The sequence below is a fragment of the Bombus pascuorum genome, chromosome 8 (genome assembly GCF_905332965.1).
Source record: "Bombus pascuorum chromosome 8, iyBomPasc1.1, whole genome shotgun sequence".
NCBI lineage: Eukaryota > Metazoa > Arthropoda > Insecta > Hymenoptera > Apidae > Bombus > Bombus pascuorum.
The window spans coordinates 14261833-14280843 of NC_083495.1; the positions used below are offsets into that span (position 1 = coordinate 14261833).

Genomic DNA, 19011 nt, shown 5'->3' on the forward strand with positions numbered 1-19011 from the left:
GTTGGATAAATTTAAATATCTATCGATAACGTAAGATGCATTACACAACTACCTAGTTTAGAAATATTTTTCGAATATATTAATATTTTACCAAAATTAAAAAATTAAAATTTATGCAATGAAACACGTTATGTAAATTAATATACCTAGCCTAATTAACATTTGCACTATACAATTTGTTACATCCGTAATAATAATTATGGACTTATCACACTTTTTAAAAATGAGCAATTTCATTATATATAATTGATGAAGGTAAGAATATTTAAACATTTCCTCATGTAAATTCTGTTTTCTTATAGCTAGTTGTCCAAAGAGCAACGTGATCATTTTACGTAAATAAGATCATCAACAAAACATGTTTTCTATTATTTCCGAATAAATCACGTGATTATTACTGAATACTTATAAAAAAAATTTGTAATTCGAAAAGACATGAAATACATTTAATTTTTAATGTAACGTAACTAACAATGAGTTTCGATATATTCTTCATAAAGCTCCGATTTATTCTTACTGTTCATCGACAAGCGTACGCTGTCTGTTTGATCATGCGTGATTGTATCCGCGCGTAGAAGTGGGAGTAATTGTGCATGAAAATTTGATAGGTTTGCATTAACTTGGCCGACCTCTTAAACACCTGGGCGATCAATCAGTACATATCAGAGGCAAGTCTAACATACACAATACTCTGTACACTTTATACTTTCATTATTTAAAATGAAACATAAGATCGACCAGAGATTCTAGCCATCTTGCGGTGTAATTTAATTACATAGTAAAAATTTGATAAAAAGATAAAATCAACTAAAAAACATAATAAGTACCGTGAAAATTTCAATTTCTCCGATCTGGCAATAAATTTACGGTGATGGTGCAGTCCATCCATATTAAATAACGATGAATTCGGAAGGAAGGAATCTCCGTAATGTTCGAAACTGTCGTGTGTAAAAGCTGTTGGCTTCGAGCGCGACGTGATCGATACGCAATCGTTCTGCCGAGTATCTCCGAAGTTAGTCGAGAGAGTCGAAGGTAACCGAACAGCCACGAAGTTGGCCGAGTTACAGTGAGCAAACGACGCGTACCGAAGAACGCGGGGTCTTCTCCGGCTTGGATTGAAACAGCGTTCGCGTCTACGGGCGCGGTTTTGCGTCTCGAGCTGGCGTTTTACACGGTAAAATGTCCTCCCTCGACTATCTGGACCTGTGTCGATTATGTCTCGTGAAGGATCGTGTTTCGGTACCAATTTTCGAAGGTGAGGGAGACGTACGGCAAATATTTCTCAAGATCGCCGCCTGTCTACCGGTCAAGGTAAGCCAACTACGCCATCGCTTCGACAATGGCGATCCGCCATCTTGTGCATTTTCATAGATACACCGCATTTCCTTAATCGTCCACGACTTTTCGACCTCCCAGTAGATGTATTTGCCTCCGATCGTTTTAGAGATCGCCCTATAGACAAGAAATTTCAAACAGTTCCAGGTCATCGATATCCAAATAGCCTTATTGTTGGTGCTGTACTGTTTATCTTTTCTTTTCTGTTCATTCTCTCCAACTCATCCACGACGCTACGAATTATTTAATAGAATTTTGCCGCGCTTTTTTCCGTACCTTAATGTATTGCGGATCTACCCAAATTTTTTCATCATCGTCTGAATAACAGCCCGTTGTTATTTTCATTCGAAAGTGTCAATTCACAGTATTTCTTTATTCACAGCAACCATAACCGAATAATCCTCTTCCTTTTCGACATCTTGCTTTCGACATCATTGTTTCTATTATAAAATAAGTACCTATAATTGACTATTCATACTTTTTGAAGTCGTTCCATTAATAGTTGTTTTCAATGTTGCGACATAATACTTTGAAATTGCTTTTGTGAAAAAGTTCGATTAATTTAATTCTTATATTTATTATTGCAATTATTCATTTATAAATTTTGAATTTGGTAAATAATTCAATGCATAGTAAATAAATAATTATTATTTAGAATCTGTTTTGGTCGAATATTTTGATCTATTATTACTATGATTACTAATTTATCTTATGACTTATGATTTATGTCATTCATATTATTCGTGGAGTACTAAATTCGCTATAGAAAACTACTTTCATTATGTATATAAATATACAATTCGTTATAAATTTTTTTTTTTACATATGATTCCAGCTTACAAGAGAAGATAAGTTACCCAAAAAAATATGCGATGATTGTGTGTATAAAGTAGAATTATTTTATCAATTTTGGAATACTACTGCGAACGCAGAGAAACAACTATTACAATGGCTGGGAGAAGTCAGCTTAGAAGACAAACAGGGTTATGTTACCAATGTTCTCAATACGGTAATTTGTTTTCCATATAATATTTGTTATTATATTCGGTTCATAACAAAATCCAAAAGCATAGATAGTCTTTTATTTTTTTTGGCATTCAGTTCCATGTTTACCTTAGTTACTGTTAGTGTTACCGATAAAAATATTTAAATATTATTAATCTTTACTTCCGTAAGTTTTTCAATTGTTCAATTTATTGAACTTTGCTATTTCTAATTGACATTCATAATTAAAATGTACATTAGTAATTTTATTATATTTTAAAGTAACGCTGCATTTAAAGGTTATATTTTGTTTGTAGTCATAAAAGATGGAAGATATTTTTATTTACTCATATGAAATATAAAATATTTGAAAATAAATAAATAAATTTTGTTTCTTATATTCAATTGCAGAGTGTAATGAAACAAGAACAGAATTCAGAGAACAGGTTAGATGGCAATGTGATGCAGCAAGTGGGAGAGCATCAAAACAATATGGGGATGGCTATAATGGACAACATGGGTTTGGGTATACCCATGATGATATCAAATGCTAATCAACAACAAATCACCTCAGTTCCTATGGACACAAACAGTAATACTGTACAAACCGTTCAGGCAGTACCTGGTCCAAGTTCACAAACCACACATAACCAAATACCGCAGAATCAAACAAGCACTACGCAGCAAGAAGATGAAGAGGAAAGTAGTGAAGATGATGAAAACTCTGACGAAGATTGCGACGGAGATGAAGGTAGCTAATATAGCAAAATCTTTGTGTTTTTTCCCTTTCCTTTCCAAATTTTGAACATCTGTATAAAAGAAATGAATTTATGTACATTTCTATTCTCATCCATTAGGTCTACCTGTAAAAGAAGAAAGTGAAGAGGATCCCAGCAATAGAACCATAGAGCCTACAACCTTTGTAAATGTTTCCTTGGCATGCGACGAAGCAGGTCCTTCTGGGTTACAACAACAAAAAATCACAGATATGCCAGAGATGCCAATTCCACAACCAACTGATGGGGATCCCAAATCTGGGTGAGTCTTTTATCCGTATGTTACGTCTCAAGAGCCAAAGATGCCATTTTGTTGTGGTAATCGCAAACATTTACACAGACATTTTAATGTTCATTTACATGTACATTAAAACATGTACATGTAATTTACATATTTATAGCTTTTTCTTTTAACAAACTTTAAACTTGTATAATTTGAGCCAAGTTACGTGTTTTGATTTGTGATTACTTGATTCCGATTACTTGTACAGTGACTTCTATTGAAAACATCAGAAATCTGTATATTTATGATATTTCACGTAATTTGAGTCTGAATCACTTTTCTTTCTTTTGTATTTAGGAGTTAAATATTACTATCTAAAAAAAACATTTTATGTGTCCAAATTAATCATTTCTTAATGTGTATAATATTTTAAATAATAGTTTATTCACATTATTTTTATTTTTATTATGGTTGCATGTACTCTGTATAGTTTTGATTTTTGATTTTAAGATAAAGTACACTTTTAATTTTTGGTTTTGAGATAAGATACATAAGAGTTAGCCACCTAATTGAAATAAATAAGGTGCAGTGGGATGATAAGGTAAGTTAATACACACCCCACAACCATCTTTGGCTCTCCGTATTTTGCAATTTGATGTTTTCTTCGATATTTCAATAATTGACTTTATATTTCATTTCAACAGAACGATTTAATTATGCGTATAGCATATTCACATTCAGATAAAATATCAGTCTTCTTGTGTGTTCACTTTAAAAAACAAATTGCAAAATACCTGAATATTCTTACATGTGATAGCATGTACTTAGAGTTCATTTCAATAAGAATAAGTGAAACATAACATTTTAAATTCGTACATCATATACAATGTTTAGATTCGACTTTGTTACAACTTTCCTATTTAAATGAACTCTGTCCTAGTTATTATTGATACATGTACAATAAATGGACAGAGGGATTCTACTAATTATGATCCAGTCTATTAACACCTGTACGGCCTGTTTTTTAACATGTACGTATGTGAATCAATTGTTGTGTAGCACTTAACGCACAACAGGTATTTAATCCCTCTGTTCAATTGAGAACCAGATGTTTACATGTTGTCAGTATCAATATCCCACGCTTACGTGAAGGCACAAAATGCCGCACACGGCTAACAATAGGCCGACCAAAAATCACAAACTAATATTTCGTAAGCTAACGTCACGACATAATAGACGCTTGGTGCATAATAAAAGTGTCACCAAACCGTTATGATTCGTAAAAAGAGAAAAAGAAAAGAGAATCAAATACCGTTTCTTGTCGTCTTCGTGCTTTCCAATGCCTACGCTTTTACATTATCGTCAGGACCACAGTAACATTTAGTATATCGGTTAGTCTGTAAGTGCTATCGTTCTGTTAATTGCGCACAAAACCCGCTGATAAGCCGTGTGGTGTTCTTGCCACGAGTTCGGTTTCAATCAATACCACTTGTGGCTGGCATTTATGTTAGGTGCCGGTCCAAAACAATCGAGTGTTTTACGAGCAGAAATAAGTTCATTTAAAACGAAAAAAAAAAAGATAAAATAATTAGAGTAATAATTAATCGAGATGTGACGAAGAATCGAAGAATAATCATCGTATTGAGAAACATGAAGAGGACTTCAAACAAAACTTTATTGAAGGCGAGTATCAAGTTTTTGTATATTTTCGGAGTCTTATATAATAGTATATAAGTATGATTCCTACAAAATTTATTGTTTTTCATTTACATTTACGCGATGTTTCCAAAGAATTCGTGATTTTATTCTTTGGAGCTTTTCAGCGCGCGTCTCAGCATATTTTTTGCTGAAAATTCGCTGCGCTTGTGTTATACAAATTTTGATCGCGCACTATTATGTCGCGCGGATTATTTTGTTTCTGACATTGTTCAAAATGCAATCGATACGTTTTGCAAAATTTTGCATTTTTCAATGCTTACATAAAACCAGGCTGCGTTTACGCGCCGGTGAGAAAGCAATTGTTTGCGTTTCGTTATGTATATTTGTGGCGCAGTTTATTTGCATCGGTACACTGAAGGCAATACGGATGCACGCAATGTTATATTTGTGCAATGTATTTCCCGATTACGAGTTACGATTTGAGAACAGTGTGGAATTTGAAACATTTTTTGTTTCCATTTAAAATTGTTACTGTATATTCGTCATATTTTATCGTAATTTATAGATACCATTGAAACTTTTGAAGTTTTTATATTATAATGTGAGTGAACATTTTTTTTGCAAGGACTGTTAATTAGAAGTTTGTGGTGAAAGAAAATAAGAAGATACTGCATGGATGTTGGACAATCGACATAAAGGTGAGGATCCAATTTTCATTTAATATTACATTAATCTGATCTTTAAAAATACTGTATCTTAGTAAAAATAACGACTTTTTTTAGCAAGGGTTTGCTTTCTTCTAACTTTTTTGCCAAATTTTGTAGCTTAACTTTTCTTCTTCTGCTGGTTTGCTGTAGAAACCTTTAATTTCTTTCTCGGTTTATGCCAATTACTTCATCATGAGTCTAGAGACGTGGAAAGGCGAGAGAATGTTTCCATCTTTTTTAATTAGATTCATTACTAATTAATTTAATATAAATAAAATCGTGAAAAGTGTCAAGTATAACTTTCTTATTTAACATCTTATTTATACATAAAAATAATACGTTTAAATTTTCAAAGGACGAGACAACTATATCGTATAAACTGCAAAGGTAAAGTGAAAATACAAAGAATAATTTCTTTACGATCTTCCGAAACGAATATACTCTTATCTGAGGAATATAATATAGTCTTGTAATATATAATATTCTTCGTACTAATAAAGAAGATCGTGAAGATGTTCGACGGAGAACGATGACGACACAAAACTCTCTAAGCTCGATTTGCACTTACGCTCTCGTCGCACTCTCTTTACTGCTGTGTCTTTAGAAGGGAAACCACAATGCCCAAGCACTTTGCACGGTCACTATGCAGAAATTATCACGCAGCGTAAATTCTCTATTTCTCCGCTTTCGTATCTTTTCTCACCGCCGCCTGTTGCAAGAAAAAAAGTAAGAACACAGGAACGAATGAAAAGACAATGCGTATGTGTATCGTACGGTGATATTCGCCGCTGCATTGTCCTTGGGTTTTGTCGATTTCAGGGAAGGAAGCGAGACGTTCGGCGGATTGTCAGGGATGCTACGTCAAATACTTTCGCCATCGCCCGAGACGGGAGATACCGGTTTACCGGTCACTTGTACCTTGCTTCAGAACAACTCTATGTTCTCCAATCAGTCGTCGATGATGTCCTCGACGTATCAAACCGTCCCATCCCATTTGCCGTCCATTTGTACCGATCAGATTCTCTTGGATCACGTGCAGATCGTCACTGAATCCTATCCGTGTCCCACCTGTGGCCTTGAATTTCGAAGCGCTCTGAAACTGAATTACCATATAAGAACGAGTCATCCGACTCTGCCGGAGTTCGAGCACAATATAGAGAATCCGATGAGGTACTCGTGCGCCGTTTGTTCACGAAGTTTCTACTCTCTGAGTCACTTGAGGATGCACGAGGTGACGCATTCCGCGCCAGTGGCAACCTCCTGCGCACCGATCCCGACCATATCGACGTCGGTGAACGTAGAGAAGACGTTCGCCTGCGATCGTTGCCAAGCTAGTTTCCGGTATCGTACGCTTCTCGAGCGACACAGGAGGATGCACGAGGTCGGCCAGGAGAAGCCTTATTCCTGCCCTAGGTGCTTAATGCGTTTCGAGACGCGAAACTTGTACAATCATCATGCGAAAACACACAAACCGATCCTGACAGCCAACGATAGGATAACTGACACCGTAGTGTCTTCCGGTGATCCGGTCACTAGCAGTATTAGCGGTACCATGGCATCGTCGAACAAATCGGTAGTCTCGTATCCGTGCGATTCGTGCTCGAAACAATTCGCAAGCATCGAGTCATTGACTACCCATAAGGCTGTACATAGGTCCAGGCCGCTCGTATGCGACGTATGCGGCAAGGGTTTTACACATCGCAAGTATTACGTGGTGCATCAACGTATCCATACAGGAGAGAGGCCATATCTTTGTGCCATGTGTGGCAAATCGTTTACACAAGCATCCACGCTTACCGTCCATCGTCGATATCATACCGGAGAACGTCCTTATACCTGCACATTGTGCGGTAAAGGATTCGTTACCAGAACGATCATGCTGAATCACATGAAAAAGCATTGAACTCGATCGTCGTGATCGTACGATAAGAAACGTTTGTCAACCGGGTGTACGTTAAAAAAACGTATAAATTTAATTATTTCGTAAATAACGAAAATACGCAAGATATATCGATATTCGAGTTGTGTTACGAAAGTTTATGATTTTTTTCACGTTATTGTTTAATTGTTGGTTAAATTCTAGTCTGTTATAATGATAGTGCAAGAACAGTTGCGTATTTGCACTCGTTTCTAATCGCGGTAGGAATAGGTATATATGTATTAGTTAGGAAATGAAATTTCTTTCTACTTTTGAGAAAATTCGGTTCGAAATTGTTATTTTGCTTAACAAAGATGGTTTCTTTCTAGAAAATCATTCTCGAAGTGCCTTAAATCGCTTAAAAAATAGAAGATTATTTAATTATAACGCGTATTGCGCGAATTCGTCACAACGATCGTGTAAACATTTTTACAAAATTCAACGATAGTAATAATTTTTAAATTCGTTGAATTCGACGAATTTGTTAATTAGTACCAGGGATACATAAACGGAATTATTAACTAATCTTATGTGTAATATGCATGTCGTCACTGTGATACTGTTTGTTCGTGTATATTCGAAATATTTTAAGCGCCCTAGTATACCTTTCTCGATTTCTTTGACTTTTAGAATCGCGAAATTTTGTTGGAAAATGTCGATTTCAAACACGAAATTTGCTTCAACTAAAATTAGTACCTGTTTAACGAACTAACTTTTTAATGTGCCTAAAAGATAGAGTTTTTGAGAAGTTTTAATCGACGAAATATGAAAAAGACATTCTACATAGGAAGAGCTAATTGTAATAATTGCGTATAAAGTGTTAAAAATTATTTGATGTTAAAATATCGTTATAATAGATAGAGAAACATTAGCATACGATTAATGTATGAGTATACGATTATTTTAAGCATTTTTAGTTAAACCGGTAGACCGAGGTGATATAGTTAGCGTTTCAGCATTAACAATGAATTCATGTGCCTCTAATTAATATAAGTACAGGGTCACTACATATTATGAATATCGTAAAACGTAAGTATGAAGACGCTTAAATATTTCTATGTAATCTCGTGAAAAACAAGATCTCTGCTATTGATATTCTGAATAACATAGTTATAATTAATCGTTGGACGTAATCGTTGCTAAAAGATTTCTAAGAATTTTATCACTCCTAAATGTAATTTTTCGTCTAATTAAAGTTTTCAATGTTACTAGAGTTGTATATCCATTTTGGAGAATAATATTTCTTTTTTTGTTTGCACTACTAATAATTTATATTGACTTATATTGAGAGAGAATGGTATGGTGGTTCGAGCATTTATAATAAATTTTAATTTTCATCGTCGAATTCAGAAACTTATATCGGATAAAGAATATTTTGTGACAATAGTGCTAAATCACTGTGTAACTTTTATATTGAACAAAGTTTTGTATACATTTTTTTTTTTAATTTTGTTAACTCAACAATAGTACATTTTAATATTTAAAATAGACTTGTGTGATATACATAAATAAGCGGTTCGACAAATTTCCTCTTGAGTTTCATTTTCTTTAATATTAATTACTGAATGTCCTTAAAATTAAATACACACATTCGATCAGAAAGTCGAACATAAATTCAAGATGGTGGATATATCACGTGATTGGATCGTCGATAATATAGAGCAGCATGTGGTAAGTGTACGGCAGAGACTTCACATTTAAAAAAAAAATACAATCATATTATCAATTACAAATTATTGTATACTTTTTTTTTAATATTTACCGATATTATTGATACGGTAAATATTGCAATTGCAACAATAATTATTTACTTTGTATAATCATTGCCTACATACATAGGCAAGCAACTATCACAGCAACATTTTTAACCATTCTTTTTATTTATTAATTTATATAAGCATCAAATATATTGAACAATTGAACATGGTAAAGAAAAATTATGTTAAATCGAAAACTCGATCGCATTAAATAAAATCGAGTATTGGAAAGACCGTGTGGGAGTATGTTGTAATATCATTGAGCAATATATTTACAAACGAAGTATTCTCGTTCGTATTAAGAGAAACGCGTTTTAAAAGTATACTGTGTAAATTTACGAGCTCCGAGGAAGTTTAAACGTAAGAACGCGATGAAGGGAAAAAATACTGGAAAGCACCGAGGCACTTTATGAAGTACTTAATCTCGTAAAGGCGTACACTTGTCCCCGAAAAAATCTGACAAAATAAAACCATTATTTAAAACCTTAAAAGGAAAGAGTACAGTATATCGATCGCATAGAAATAATACGTTGATTGATCTACGTTTTGTGTCTCTCTTCTTTCCAGATATTTTGTGTCAAAGCTTCAGATGGTACCTCAGGATGAGCAAGAATGCAGCCCAAACGATGAGATGTTTGATCACGAAGATACAGAGCAGCTGCTCGTCGCGAATCGTTTGCATGTTCCGAACGTGGGGAAAGCGGAGATAATCATCGCTGATGATATCGTGCAGTGCAATCTCTGCGGAGATGGTTTCGTTTCCGAGCATGCTCTTACTCTACATTTAAAAATGCACGAACAGGACGAAGCACAATTACAAGAGGATCAGTTTGTTTGCGAGCACTGTGGTCGCAGTTTCACAATGATCTCCGAATTTAAAGAGCACCAATTAGAGCACGAAACGGATGAGAGATACGCTTGCGAAATGTGCGACTATGTTACAGAGCATAGAGAGAATCTAATCCTCCATCAGAAACGTCACAATAACGAGTACGAATGCGATATTTGTGGTGCGAATTTCGTTTCTTCTAGTAGCTACGAAGAGCATCAATCCATGCATTCGGATGAAAAACCGTTTCAATGCGAAATATGTAGCGCTCCTTTTCGATATCGTCAAGGTTTGAGATTACACGCGAAGCTGCATCAGCCCGATTACGTACCACCTCAGAGAAAACACCATTGCGAGCTCTGCAACAAGCGTTTCTCCAGGAAGCAGGTATTGTTGGTACACATGAAGACGCACGGAAACGCAGGCTCCCAGAACGAATATATCTGCCCAGTTTGTGGCAAAGCTGTCTCTAGTAAGACGTATTTGACCGTACATTTGCGCAAGCATACAGGAGAGAAACCGCATGTCTGCGATCTCTGTGGTAAAGGGTTTATCTCGCAGAACTATCTGAGTGTTCATCGACGCACACATACCGGAGAAAAACCGCATAAGTGCACCCACTGCGAGAAACGGTTTACTCAACGAACCACTCTGGTGGTACATCTCAGAGGACACACCGGAGATCGGCCATATCCTTGCACCTGTTGTCATAAATCTTTTGCCTCGAAAACGATGTTGAATTCACATTTAAAGACGCATGCTAAGCAGAGTGCACGGCAGCAACAAGAACAACAGCAGCAACAACAATTGCAGCAAGAACAGGATGTTCAACAAGAACAGTCTCTTGATACAATTACTATATTGTTACCTAGTTAGGGTATTTCAAATAATTGATTATCTATTGTGAAATCAAGGCCTTGCAGAAAAGTTATTAATTCGTAAGGATAAAAGTTACTTATGCTTGAATAGATGGAGTGGGGTATTTGTATTATTTGTGATGAAGAGAAAGATAGTTATTTAGTCAGCGATTATCATTCAAATGCTCATTTATTTTTATACGATGATAGAAATCATGGAACAGAAAAATCGAAACGTTGAGAGAGATATTTCACGTTATTGTTTTGAGCATTTATTCTACGCACACTTGGTTCCATGTTGAACCGCTGTTAACTATTTCGATACTTATTTTATACATTGAAATATTATTTGACGGGATACTGAAAGTTTTAAGAACGAATCATGATGCCAGTTTGAATTAACCGATTAAAAGAGTGCTATATGAGTTCCTCGCTAACATGACTATTAATCATTTATTAAACTGGTGAAATTTCTAGTTAGAATCTCGGCTTAAGAATATTTTTGAGTTTCTTTTTTACATTTGCATTTAACTGTTTTATATATTATAATCTTGTACGAAGATTACATATATGTAATAATCATATATACGTACATTCTAGCAAGTATTCCATTTTATTAACACGTTTAGGTAAGATTAATTGTAAATTAACAGTTTCCTTTTTCTTTTTAACTTTACGTATAGAATATGAAAAATCGTAAATGTATAGAATAATAATTCTTATCAATTATTACATATTTTAAAATCTCATGTTTCATACTGTATTCATGTACGAGCGTCGAACGAAACTTTTTACATATAATTTTATGTTAATACAACCGTCCACGCTTCTAAACATTTTTTACTATTATATTACTTCAATACTCAACTTTTCTTTTACACGCGTATGTGATTTACCATAGAATAGAATTTTGCGAGGGGTGCTTTAAATTAGTGTACAACAATATACTTATACGATTACTATACGATAGTGCCTTAGTTATTGCGCGGTGTGTTTTGGAAAACACACATATGCATTTAAGATACCCGAATTAGTGAATTATAATGCATATACAATAGGTATTAGTTACGAAGTTAACAGATATAATTCACTGTTTTGACTTATAGGAGAGCCTTAATCGTTGGTAGTTATGCTTGGCGAGTGCAAATAAATTAAGCGGAGAAACAATCACATGAATTACACTATTGTAAACGATTAGGATTATGTGAGAAACAGTACTTTAATTTGTGATAATGCCTTTTTCTGTTAAGTGTATGAAATGATTATGATATATAGTGATTACCTTAAGAAATAATTTTTTTTCTAGTTAAACGTTGTTTTCATTCGTGGCATCGCACTTCTCTTAATTTATAAAGCTAGCGTAATTACGTTGAATACTATACCGAACTTTTTATTTATCGTGTGGCTTTTGTTATACTTGGTGCATAGTAATTGGGAAAATAGTTCTTTTATATCCTATCATTGAAGCTAGTAGTCGTAGTGTGATATATCGTTTCAGTGTATCATTAAATGTAGATAGTATTAATTACATGAGTTAAGATGTTTATAGGGTTTAAGATCTTCGTTTGAGATTGAGAAAAAAATGAAATTTGATGCCTAAATTTCTGATGATCCAACTCATTAATTTCACAGGAAATGTATATAAATCACAGAGTGTATGAATCACATGAATGCATGAAACCGTTGAAGCCTGATTTCTACAAGATATCTAATAATTGTTTATTGTCCAACTCAGATAGAGAAATAGTCTTCTTTTGTAAACAAATTCATAAAAATAAACAATACAGTAAATATTTTGTTTTATATTTATACACATAAAACTTCGTTCATTATTCTATGTAAATTAGTAACGTTATTTAAATTGCGAATAGTTTTTATTTTTCATTTTTATCGCGAATATCGTTGTCTATCGGTTCTGATGATCGGAAATTCCTAACGATGCTTTTAACAACGCGAATATTACAGAAATCTGACGTCCAGCTTTTTTCCAAGTTACGTTCTTTCCGCATGCTTTTCATGGCTGTGTGCATTTTGTGCAACGTATCCACGATACAATTCTCTGTCTCATATCATTTATCCAAACGATTCCTCGAAGAAATTGTCTCTCGCGAATCATTGATCGCTGTTTGACTGATTTTATGCAGTAAGTAGCTTCATCTTCTTTCAATCGTGTCAACTGTATAGCTATTCTCGATTCGTGTGATTGATATTTTTATCAAAAAGAAAAAGAAAAACATAATCTGCTATCGACAAAGAAAACAGATTTAGCTTCGAAGATAAAGTAAAGCAAAATTGGAATCAAGTACATTTCCAGACATCTTCTTCCCTTGACTCGACGTTTCATGAAAACTGCATTAACTACTTAAGTAACGTCCTCGTTCTGTGCGTGCAAGCGTCCGATTTATAAGGCAGCTCACGCTTTGTTGTCTTTTTGCAGACCGAAAAGCGTGAAGACGATACCAGCCAAACGGAATCAGTCTCGCACCGCTAAATCGTCCAACGAGGAAGCTCGATCGTTTGTGAACAAAGTGATCGATAACTCTCACGTCGTCCAGGAAGCATCGTATCGATGCGAGTCCTGTGACGAGGAGTTCGACACGGAGGCTGCTCTGTTGGTACACAGAACCGAGCAATCGATCCTTCGAACTCGGGAAGCATTGAAAAAAGCTGAAAAGAAATACACGTGTGACGCGTGCTGCGAAAGTTTCACGAAGAAGGTACAACTGTTCAAGCATCGACGAAGTCGGTGCAAAGAGTCAACGATAGCTGAGAGCAAACAGCATAAAGCGAAGGACAAAACGATAAAAACGAAACGGAAGGAACCGAATGTTTCTACTGGTCCGATCGAGTGCAACGTGTGTCATAAAGTTTTTAAGAAGAAGAAATATCTAAATGTTCATAAAACGTTGCATGGAGCGCCTCATATTTGTCACGTATGCGGTGCCAAATTGACTTCTGAATATTATTTGAAGATTCACATTAGGAGACACAATAAAGAATTCACTGAATTTTGCGAGGTGTGTAACAAGGGATTTTACTTAAAGGCAACGTTGAAAACGCACATGAGCGTGCATAGTAATGATAAACCGTGCATTTGTGAGGTTTGTCACAAGTCTTTCGGTAATAGAGTTTATTTGAGAAGTCACATGAAGATTCACAGTCAGCCTGAAAATAGGAGGAAGTACAGATGCGAAATTTGTGGATTCGAGACTTTCTACAGTTACTGTTATAAGGAACATCTGTGGACGCATACAGGAGAAAGTCAGGTGGCCTGTGAGGTTTGCGGTAAATTGATCAGGAGACAGTATATGAAGATTCATATTAGAATACACACTGGTGAGAAGCCGGAGATCTGTGAATTTTGCGGCAAAGCATTTAGTTCGAGGAAGTATCTGATTAAGCATCGAAGGACTCATACAGGGGAAAGGCCTTATAAATGTAAAATTTGTGAGAAACGATTCACGCAACGAGGCACCCTGAGCGCCCATTTGCGTCGACACGAGGTCGCTAAATGAAGGGTGCCTTGAGTTTTCATCGAGTTCTCTAATTGTTATTCTATGTTTCAATGTTAATAAGCAGACTAATTTAAAGATTGTAATTGTATTATTTTATTTTAATTCGTAGACTTAACATTATTGATCTTTTTAACTGTATTGGAAATTGTGGATTCTTACATAGTATTATACATACGTACAGTAAATGTTCGTCTTAAATATTGAGAGTTTAACGAATATTAATAAGAATATGTGATTTGTGAAAATTGTTTTACAATTGTGTTTGTTTGTATAGCTCACACATGTTAAAAATAATAACGATTTAAAGACTAACGGTGTTGGAAAATATCTTTCTTTTGTAATATTGAAAAAATTATATGACTCTTCCATGATTGTGTAATTTGTATTATGGAAGAATAGTGTGTTATGTTAATTGTTCTAAACAGACAAGTTGCGTAAATTGTATATAACGTAATAAGATTAACGATACATGGACATAAATTACCATATCGCTTGTAATATTTTAATATCTTAGTAAGGATATGAAAATATTAAAAAGTCCATTTTAATAAAAAGTCAAGTACTTTTAAATTTAATCTAGATCGGCTCCCTTAGGTTAGTATATTTTGTTACTTCGAATGGTTGCACGACAGCTGGTAAGTAAATGATAAATGATTCTTGAGCTGGAAGAAATATTTCAAACAATAGCTACACTTTGCAATAAATTGGTTGGCAATAAATATCAAATTAACAGGCTATTGCGAATTTACTGTTAGATAGCCTTTAACAAACATTAAAATTGAAGTATATTTCAAAATATATAACTTCCACGAAATATTAATTTTCGATACGATTTCTTCAGAAACTTTGACGTAAAAATTAGAAATATGTACGAATATAGAATACTGAATATGAAAGTAATTTCAAACGTGAAAGTCTGACTATTAAATTTTAAAAGTTTCCTAAAAATTGTATACATATTATAATAACTTTTTAAGAAAAGAACGATATCAAGGGATCTTAATTATTTTGAAAATTCTATTCTAATAAATATATATAAATATATCCTATAAGCTATTTAATCTATTGTATCTACAATTTTACATCTCGTTTTTATTTTACTCTACGTAAAAGCTTCATGACATTTCCTACAAATTTTCACTTTCTCTTCGAAGTGTGTTACATCTTTATCGATGTTAAACCACCAACAGCAGAAGAAATACCGTGATCGGTTCGTATCTAAGCGGAAGAAAATTTCTTATTCGAGAACAAGTATATTACCATGTTAATTGCGTCTCATTACATTCCATACGTTGACGAGTCTTGTCCATTGCAGGTGTCAGGAGATCAGCATGGAGGAAGCGAAAATAGAGCAGATAGAAACGCTCGAGGATATGGAACTGGTCAAGTACCAGAATGATGTTTGCACGGTCGAAGAGTTCGAACAGATCAGTCATCAAGAGATAGTAACGGACACGTTAGAAGAAAGTAACGACGCGGAGATGAAACTGATTCTAGAAGAAGAAGAGGAAGAAGAAGAAGAAACAGGGAACATTAACGTAGATTATAACAATAAATACGAGAGCAGAAAATGCTCGGTCATTTATGAATGCGACGTCTGTAACAAAAAAATGCGTAAGAAGCTTCAATTTCTAAAACATAGGCAGGACCATGAAAGGAATTACGAAGAAACTGGTGGTCATTGCGAGGAATGTGATAAAAGTTTCGCGGATGGAGAGAAATTGAAGAAACACATGATCAAAGTGCATCAAAAGGAGAAGCCTTTTCAATGTGTTCTCTGTAATAAATGCTTCAAAACGGAAGAATTCTTAAAGACACACCTGAAGCAACACAACAAACGTTTCACGTGCGATATCTGCGGTATCTCGAAGGTGTCTGGCTACGATCTTCGTTTACATAAAAAGAAACATAACGAGGAATATGTGACGCACTGTGAAATCTGCGGAAAAGGCTTCTACACGAACCAAACCTTGGAAAGACACTTACTCACACATACCGGGGAGAAACCATTCGTTTGCAAGGTGTGTAACACCCCTTACGCGAGTGCTGCGTATCTGAATACGCACATGAAGTCTCACGGCGAACGAGAGAAACACAAGTGCAATATTTGTAATTTCGAAAGTTACTGGAAGGCGGCTCTAAAGGTGCACCTTAAGATACACACTGGAGAGAACCTGATCACCTGTGAGATATGCGGGAAATCAGTCTCGAGTAAAGCTTATCTGCAGATTCATATGCGTATACATTCTGGCGAGAAACCACACGTTTGCGAAGTATGTGGCAAGGCCTTCAGCGTTCGAAAATATCTGATTGTACATTTGAGAACGCATACAGGTGAAAGACCGTATGAATGTAAAGTATGTCAGAAAAGGTTCACGCAGCAGGGTTCACTGAATTCGCATATGAAGTCGCATAACGAAAGGAAGTGAACCAAAAAGAGATTGTATTTGTATAAGATCACTGGGAGGTATTGTATTTTGAGAACAAGAGACACATGTACCAATCTCTTAGGTTTTTGGTACGTAGAATGTTAAAGAGCATAAGGCATTTGGTTAGAGAATATATTGCTGCAGAGAATTACGTATGTTAGGTGCTATGAGATCTTTGTGTGCTGATTGTCATTATGAATTTTAAAACTTAAGTTAAGAATGAAAAATATTTTTATCGTTTTTTATCTAATTTATTTTCCTATGGTTGGAACACAGAATTATTTTTAAAAGCTGTAATTAGATAGGATCTTACTAAAAATCTTTCTAAATATATTTTTATTAACATTATAGAAAAATTCAATATGACAGTCAACACGGTATTAGAACAAATTTTTGCGATTGCTATTTTTTATTCAAATTCAACCTGTCCTTTGCAAATCTTTTTTACAAAAAGATTCACAGTAAGATATTTCTAATTGTGGCGAAATATTTCCCCACTGAAAACAAGTGTAAGTGCAAATACTAAATACTCCAAATATAAATCTATTATGCTAATGTTAGAGGAAAACGGTAAAATCGTTGATAAATTGTATCAAGCATTATTGCAATGAGGATCAATTAAGTTAGCAATTGATCAAAGTGAACATATTTGAATTAGAAAAATAGAATATCAGAAGATTTTTTAGCAAATCAGCTTCTGATAGCAATATTTGAGTATATATGTGTAACAATAAAAAATTGTTGTTACCAACGAAAAGTAATAGTATTGTAGAATCTCGCAATTTAAAATGTGCCATAATATTAAAAAATCTTTAATTTCAAAAATGAGATTATATAAACCTAATCCCAATGTACTTTGCATATATACGTATTTCTTTTTTTTTTCTAATAACGAGATTATTCGTGGCCTAACTTAGTGATAAAATACAACAAATTGCAATAAATATGCAATTAGCAATATCAAAGAAAACGCGAATATAACAGAAGTGTAATTACTGAAAGTATAGATACCACATACAAGACCAGTTTGTATTTGAGAGTTATAAAACACTATACTTAAGATTTATAAAAAAAAAGGATCAGAGACATTAATTATATTGTAATTAGGAAATTGTATATTTTACTAACATAATTTTACGAATTATATCTTAACACTCGTGGATGTCTTTTATCTTTGTATTAAGTGCAAAAATTTTAATACATTCATATAACTTTCCATGTAAATAACATTCTCGAAGCCAACGCACATGTGCAAATAAGCGAATACTTATTTCTTTATTTCAATAAATTTATTTTTTTTGTATACTATACGTGATATATGTACTTTATGTTCATTTTTTATGTTTTTATTTTGTAAACGAGTATTTTAAGATGTATACGAGAAGTAAGTGCAAAGAGAAATAAGAATCATACACAGAAGATTAAAAACAATATTCTGTTATTCTTTATTTCATGTAATTTTTAAGAACGAAGTATGCAATAGTCGCGAATTTTCCCTCGAAATGTATGAATATCATCTTTGTAAAAATCACGGATATGTAAATTTTTACTTTCGTTAATTTTATTAAGGGTTGAAGTATATTTGTATTTATCACGAATATTTTTTTTACAAACTGTAAACTTTTTTCAAAAACGGAGAATAACGAACGAAATATAAATGACTTTCATTCAATCATACGAGAAATAATTTTAATTTACCATACAAAAATTACACATTCTGTATATTCATACGAGCAGCGGGGAATACAAGAATATTTTATCCTTGTAACAACTGTTATTAATCGAAGAACGAATTTCATTGCATTTCATAAATATATTTGAATACTTTCATTTTATAAATACGTTATAAACAGTATTACGGTCTTATATAAAACAAGTCCCCGAAATACACGAAATATAAAACGTACAAGAGCCGAACGAAGAAGAAAGAAGAGAAGAAAACGTAAGAAGTAATTCGAAGCCTAAGACCACAATATTCCTACTATACATCCAGTGTATTCTGTCAGATGTAAATCAAGCTAA

At 34.0% G+C, this 19011-nt stretch overlaps 1 protein-coding gene and 1 long non-coding RNA gene across 17 annotated transcripts in view; one reads left to right on the top strand and one right to left on the bottom strand.

Moving 5' to 3' along the window:
- Positions 1 to 1054: 1054 nt before the first annotated feature.
- The window catches only part of LOC132909878 (zinc finger protein ZFP2-like), a 60253-nt gene continuing 42296 nt past the window's right edge, over positions 1055 to 19011 (top strand). For 12 of the 16 annotated variants that reach the window (XR_009658634.1, XM_060965055.1, XM_060965059.1 and 9 more), the window contains exons 1-4: positions 1055 to 1311; positions 2171 to 2344; positions 2731 to 3070; positions 3177 to 3357. Coding sequence is in view for 15 of the 16 variants with exons in the window: in XM_060965055.1 (XP_060821038.1) it covers positions 1180 to 1311; positions 2171 to 2344; positions 2731 to 3070; positions 3177 to 3357 (827 nt within the window). In the remaining variant the exon portion in view is untranslated. Of the gene's footprint in view, positions 1312 to 2170; positions 2345 to 2730; positions 3071 to 3176; positions 3358 to 6503; positions 8811 to 9926; positions 12837 to 13482; positions 14873 to 15875; positions 18448 to 19011 lie in introns of those variants that run through there. The other 4 variants (XM_060965053.1, XM_060965057.1, XM_060965052.1 and 1 more) reach the window with 4 other exon arrangements.
- Positions 1161 to 1749, bottom strand: LOC132909924 (uncharacterized). Its single transcript, XR_009658646.1, has 2 exons — positions 1612 to 1749; positions 1161 to 1452 (listed from the first exon to the last, which is right to left on the bottom strand). It is a non-coding gene; the product is annotated as an uncharacterized LOC132909924 (long non-coding RNA).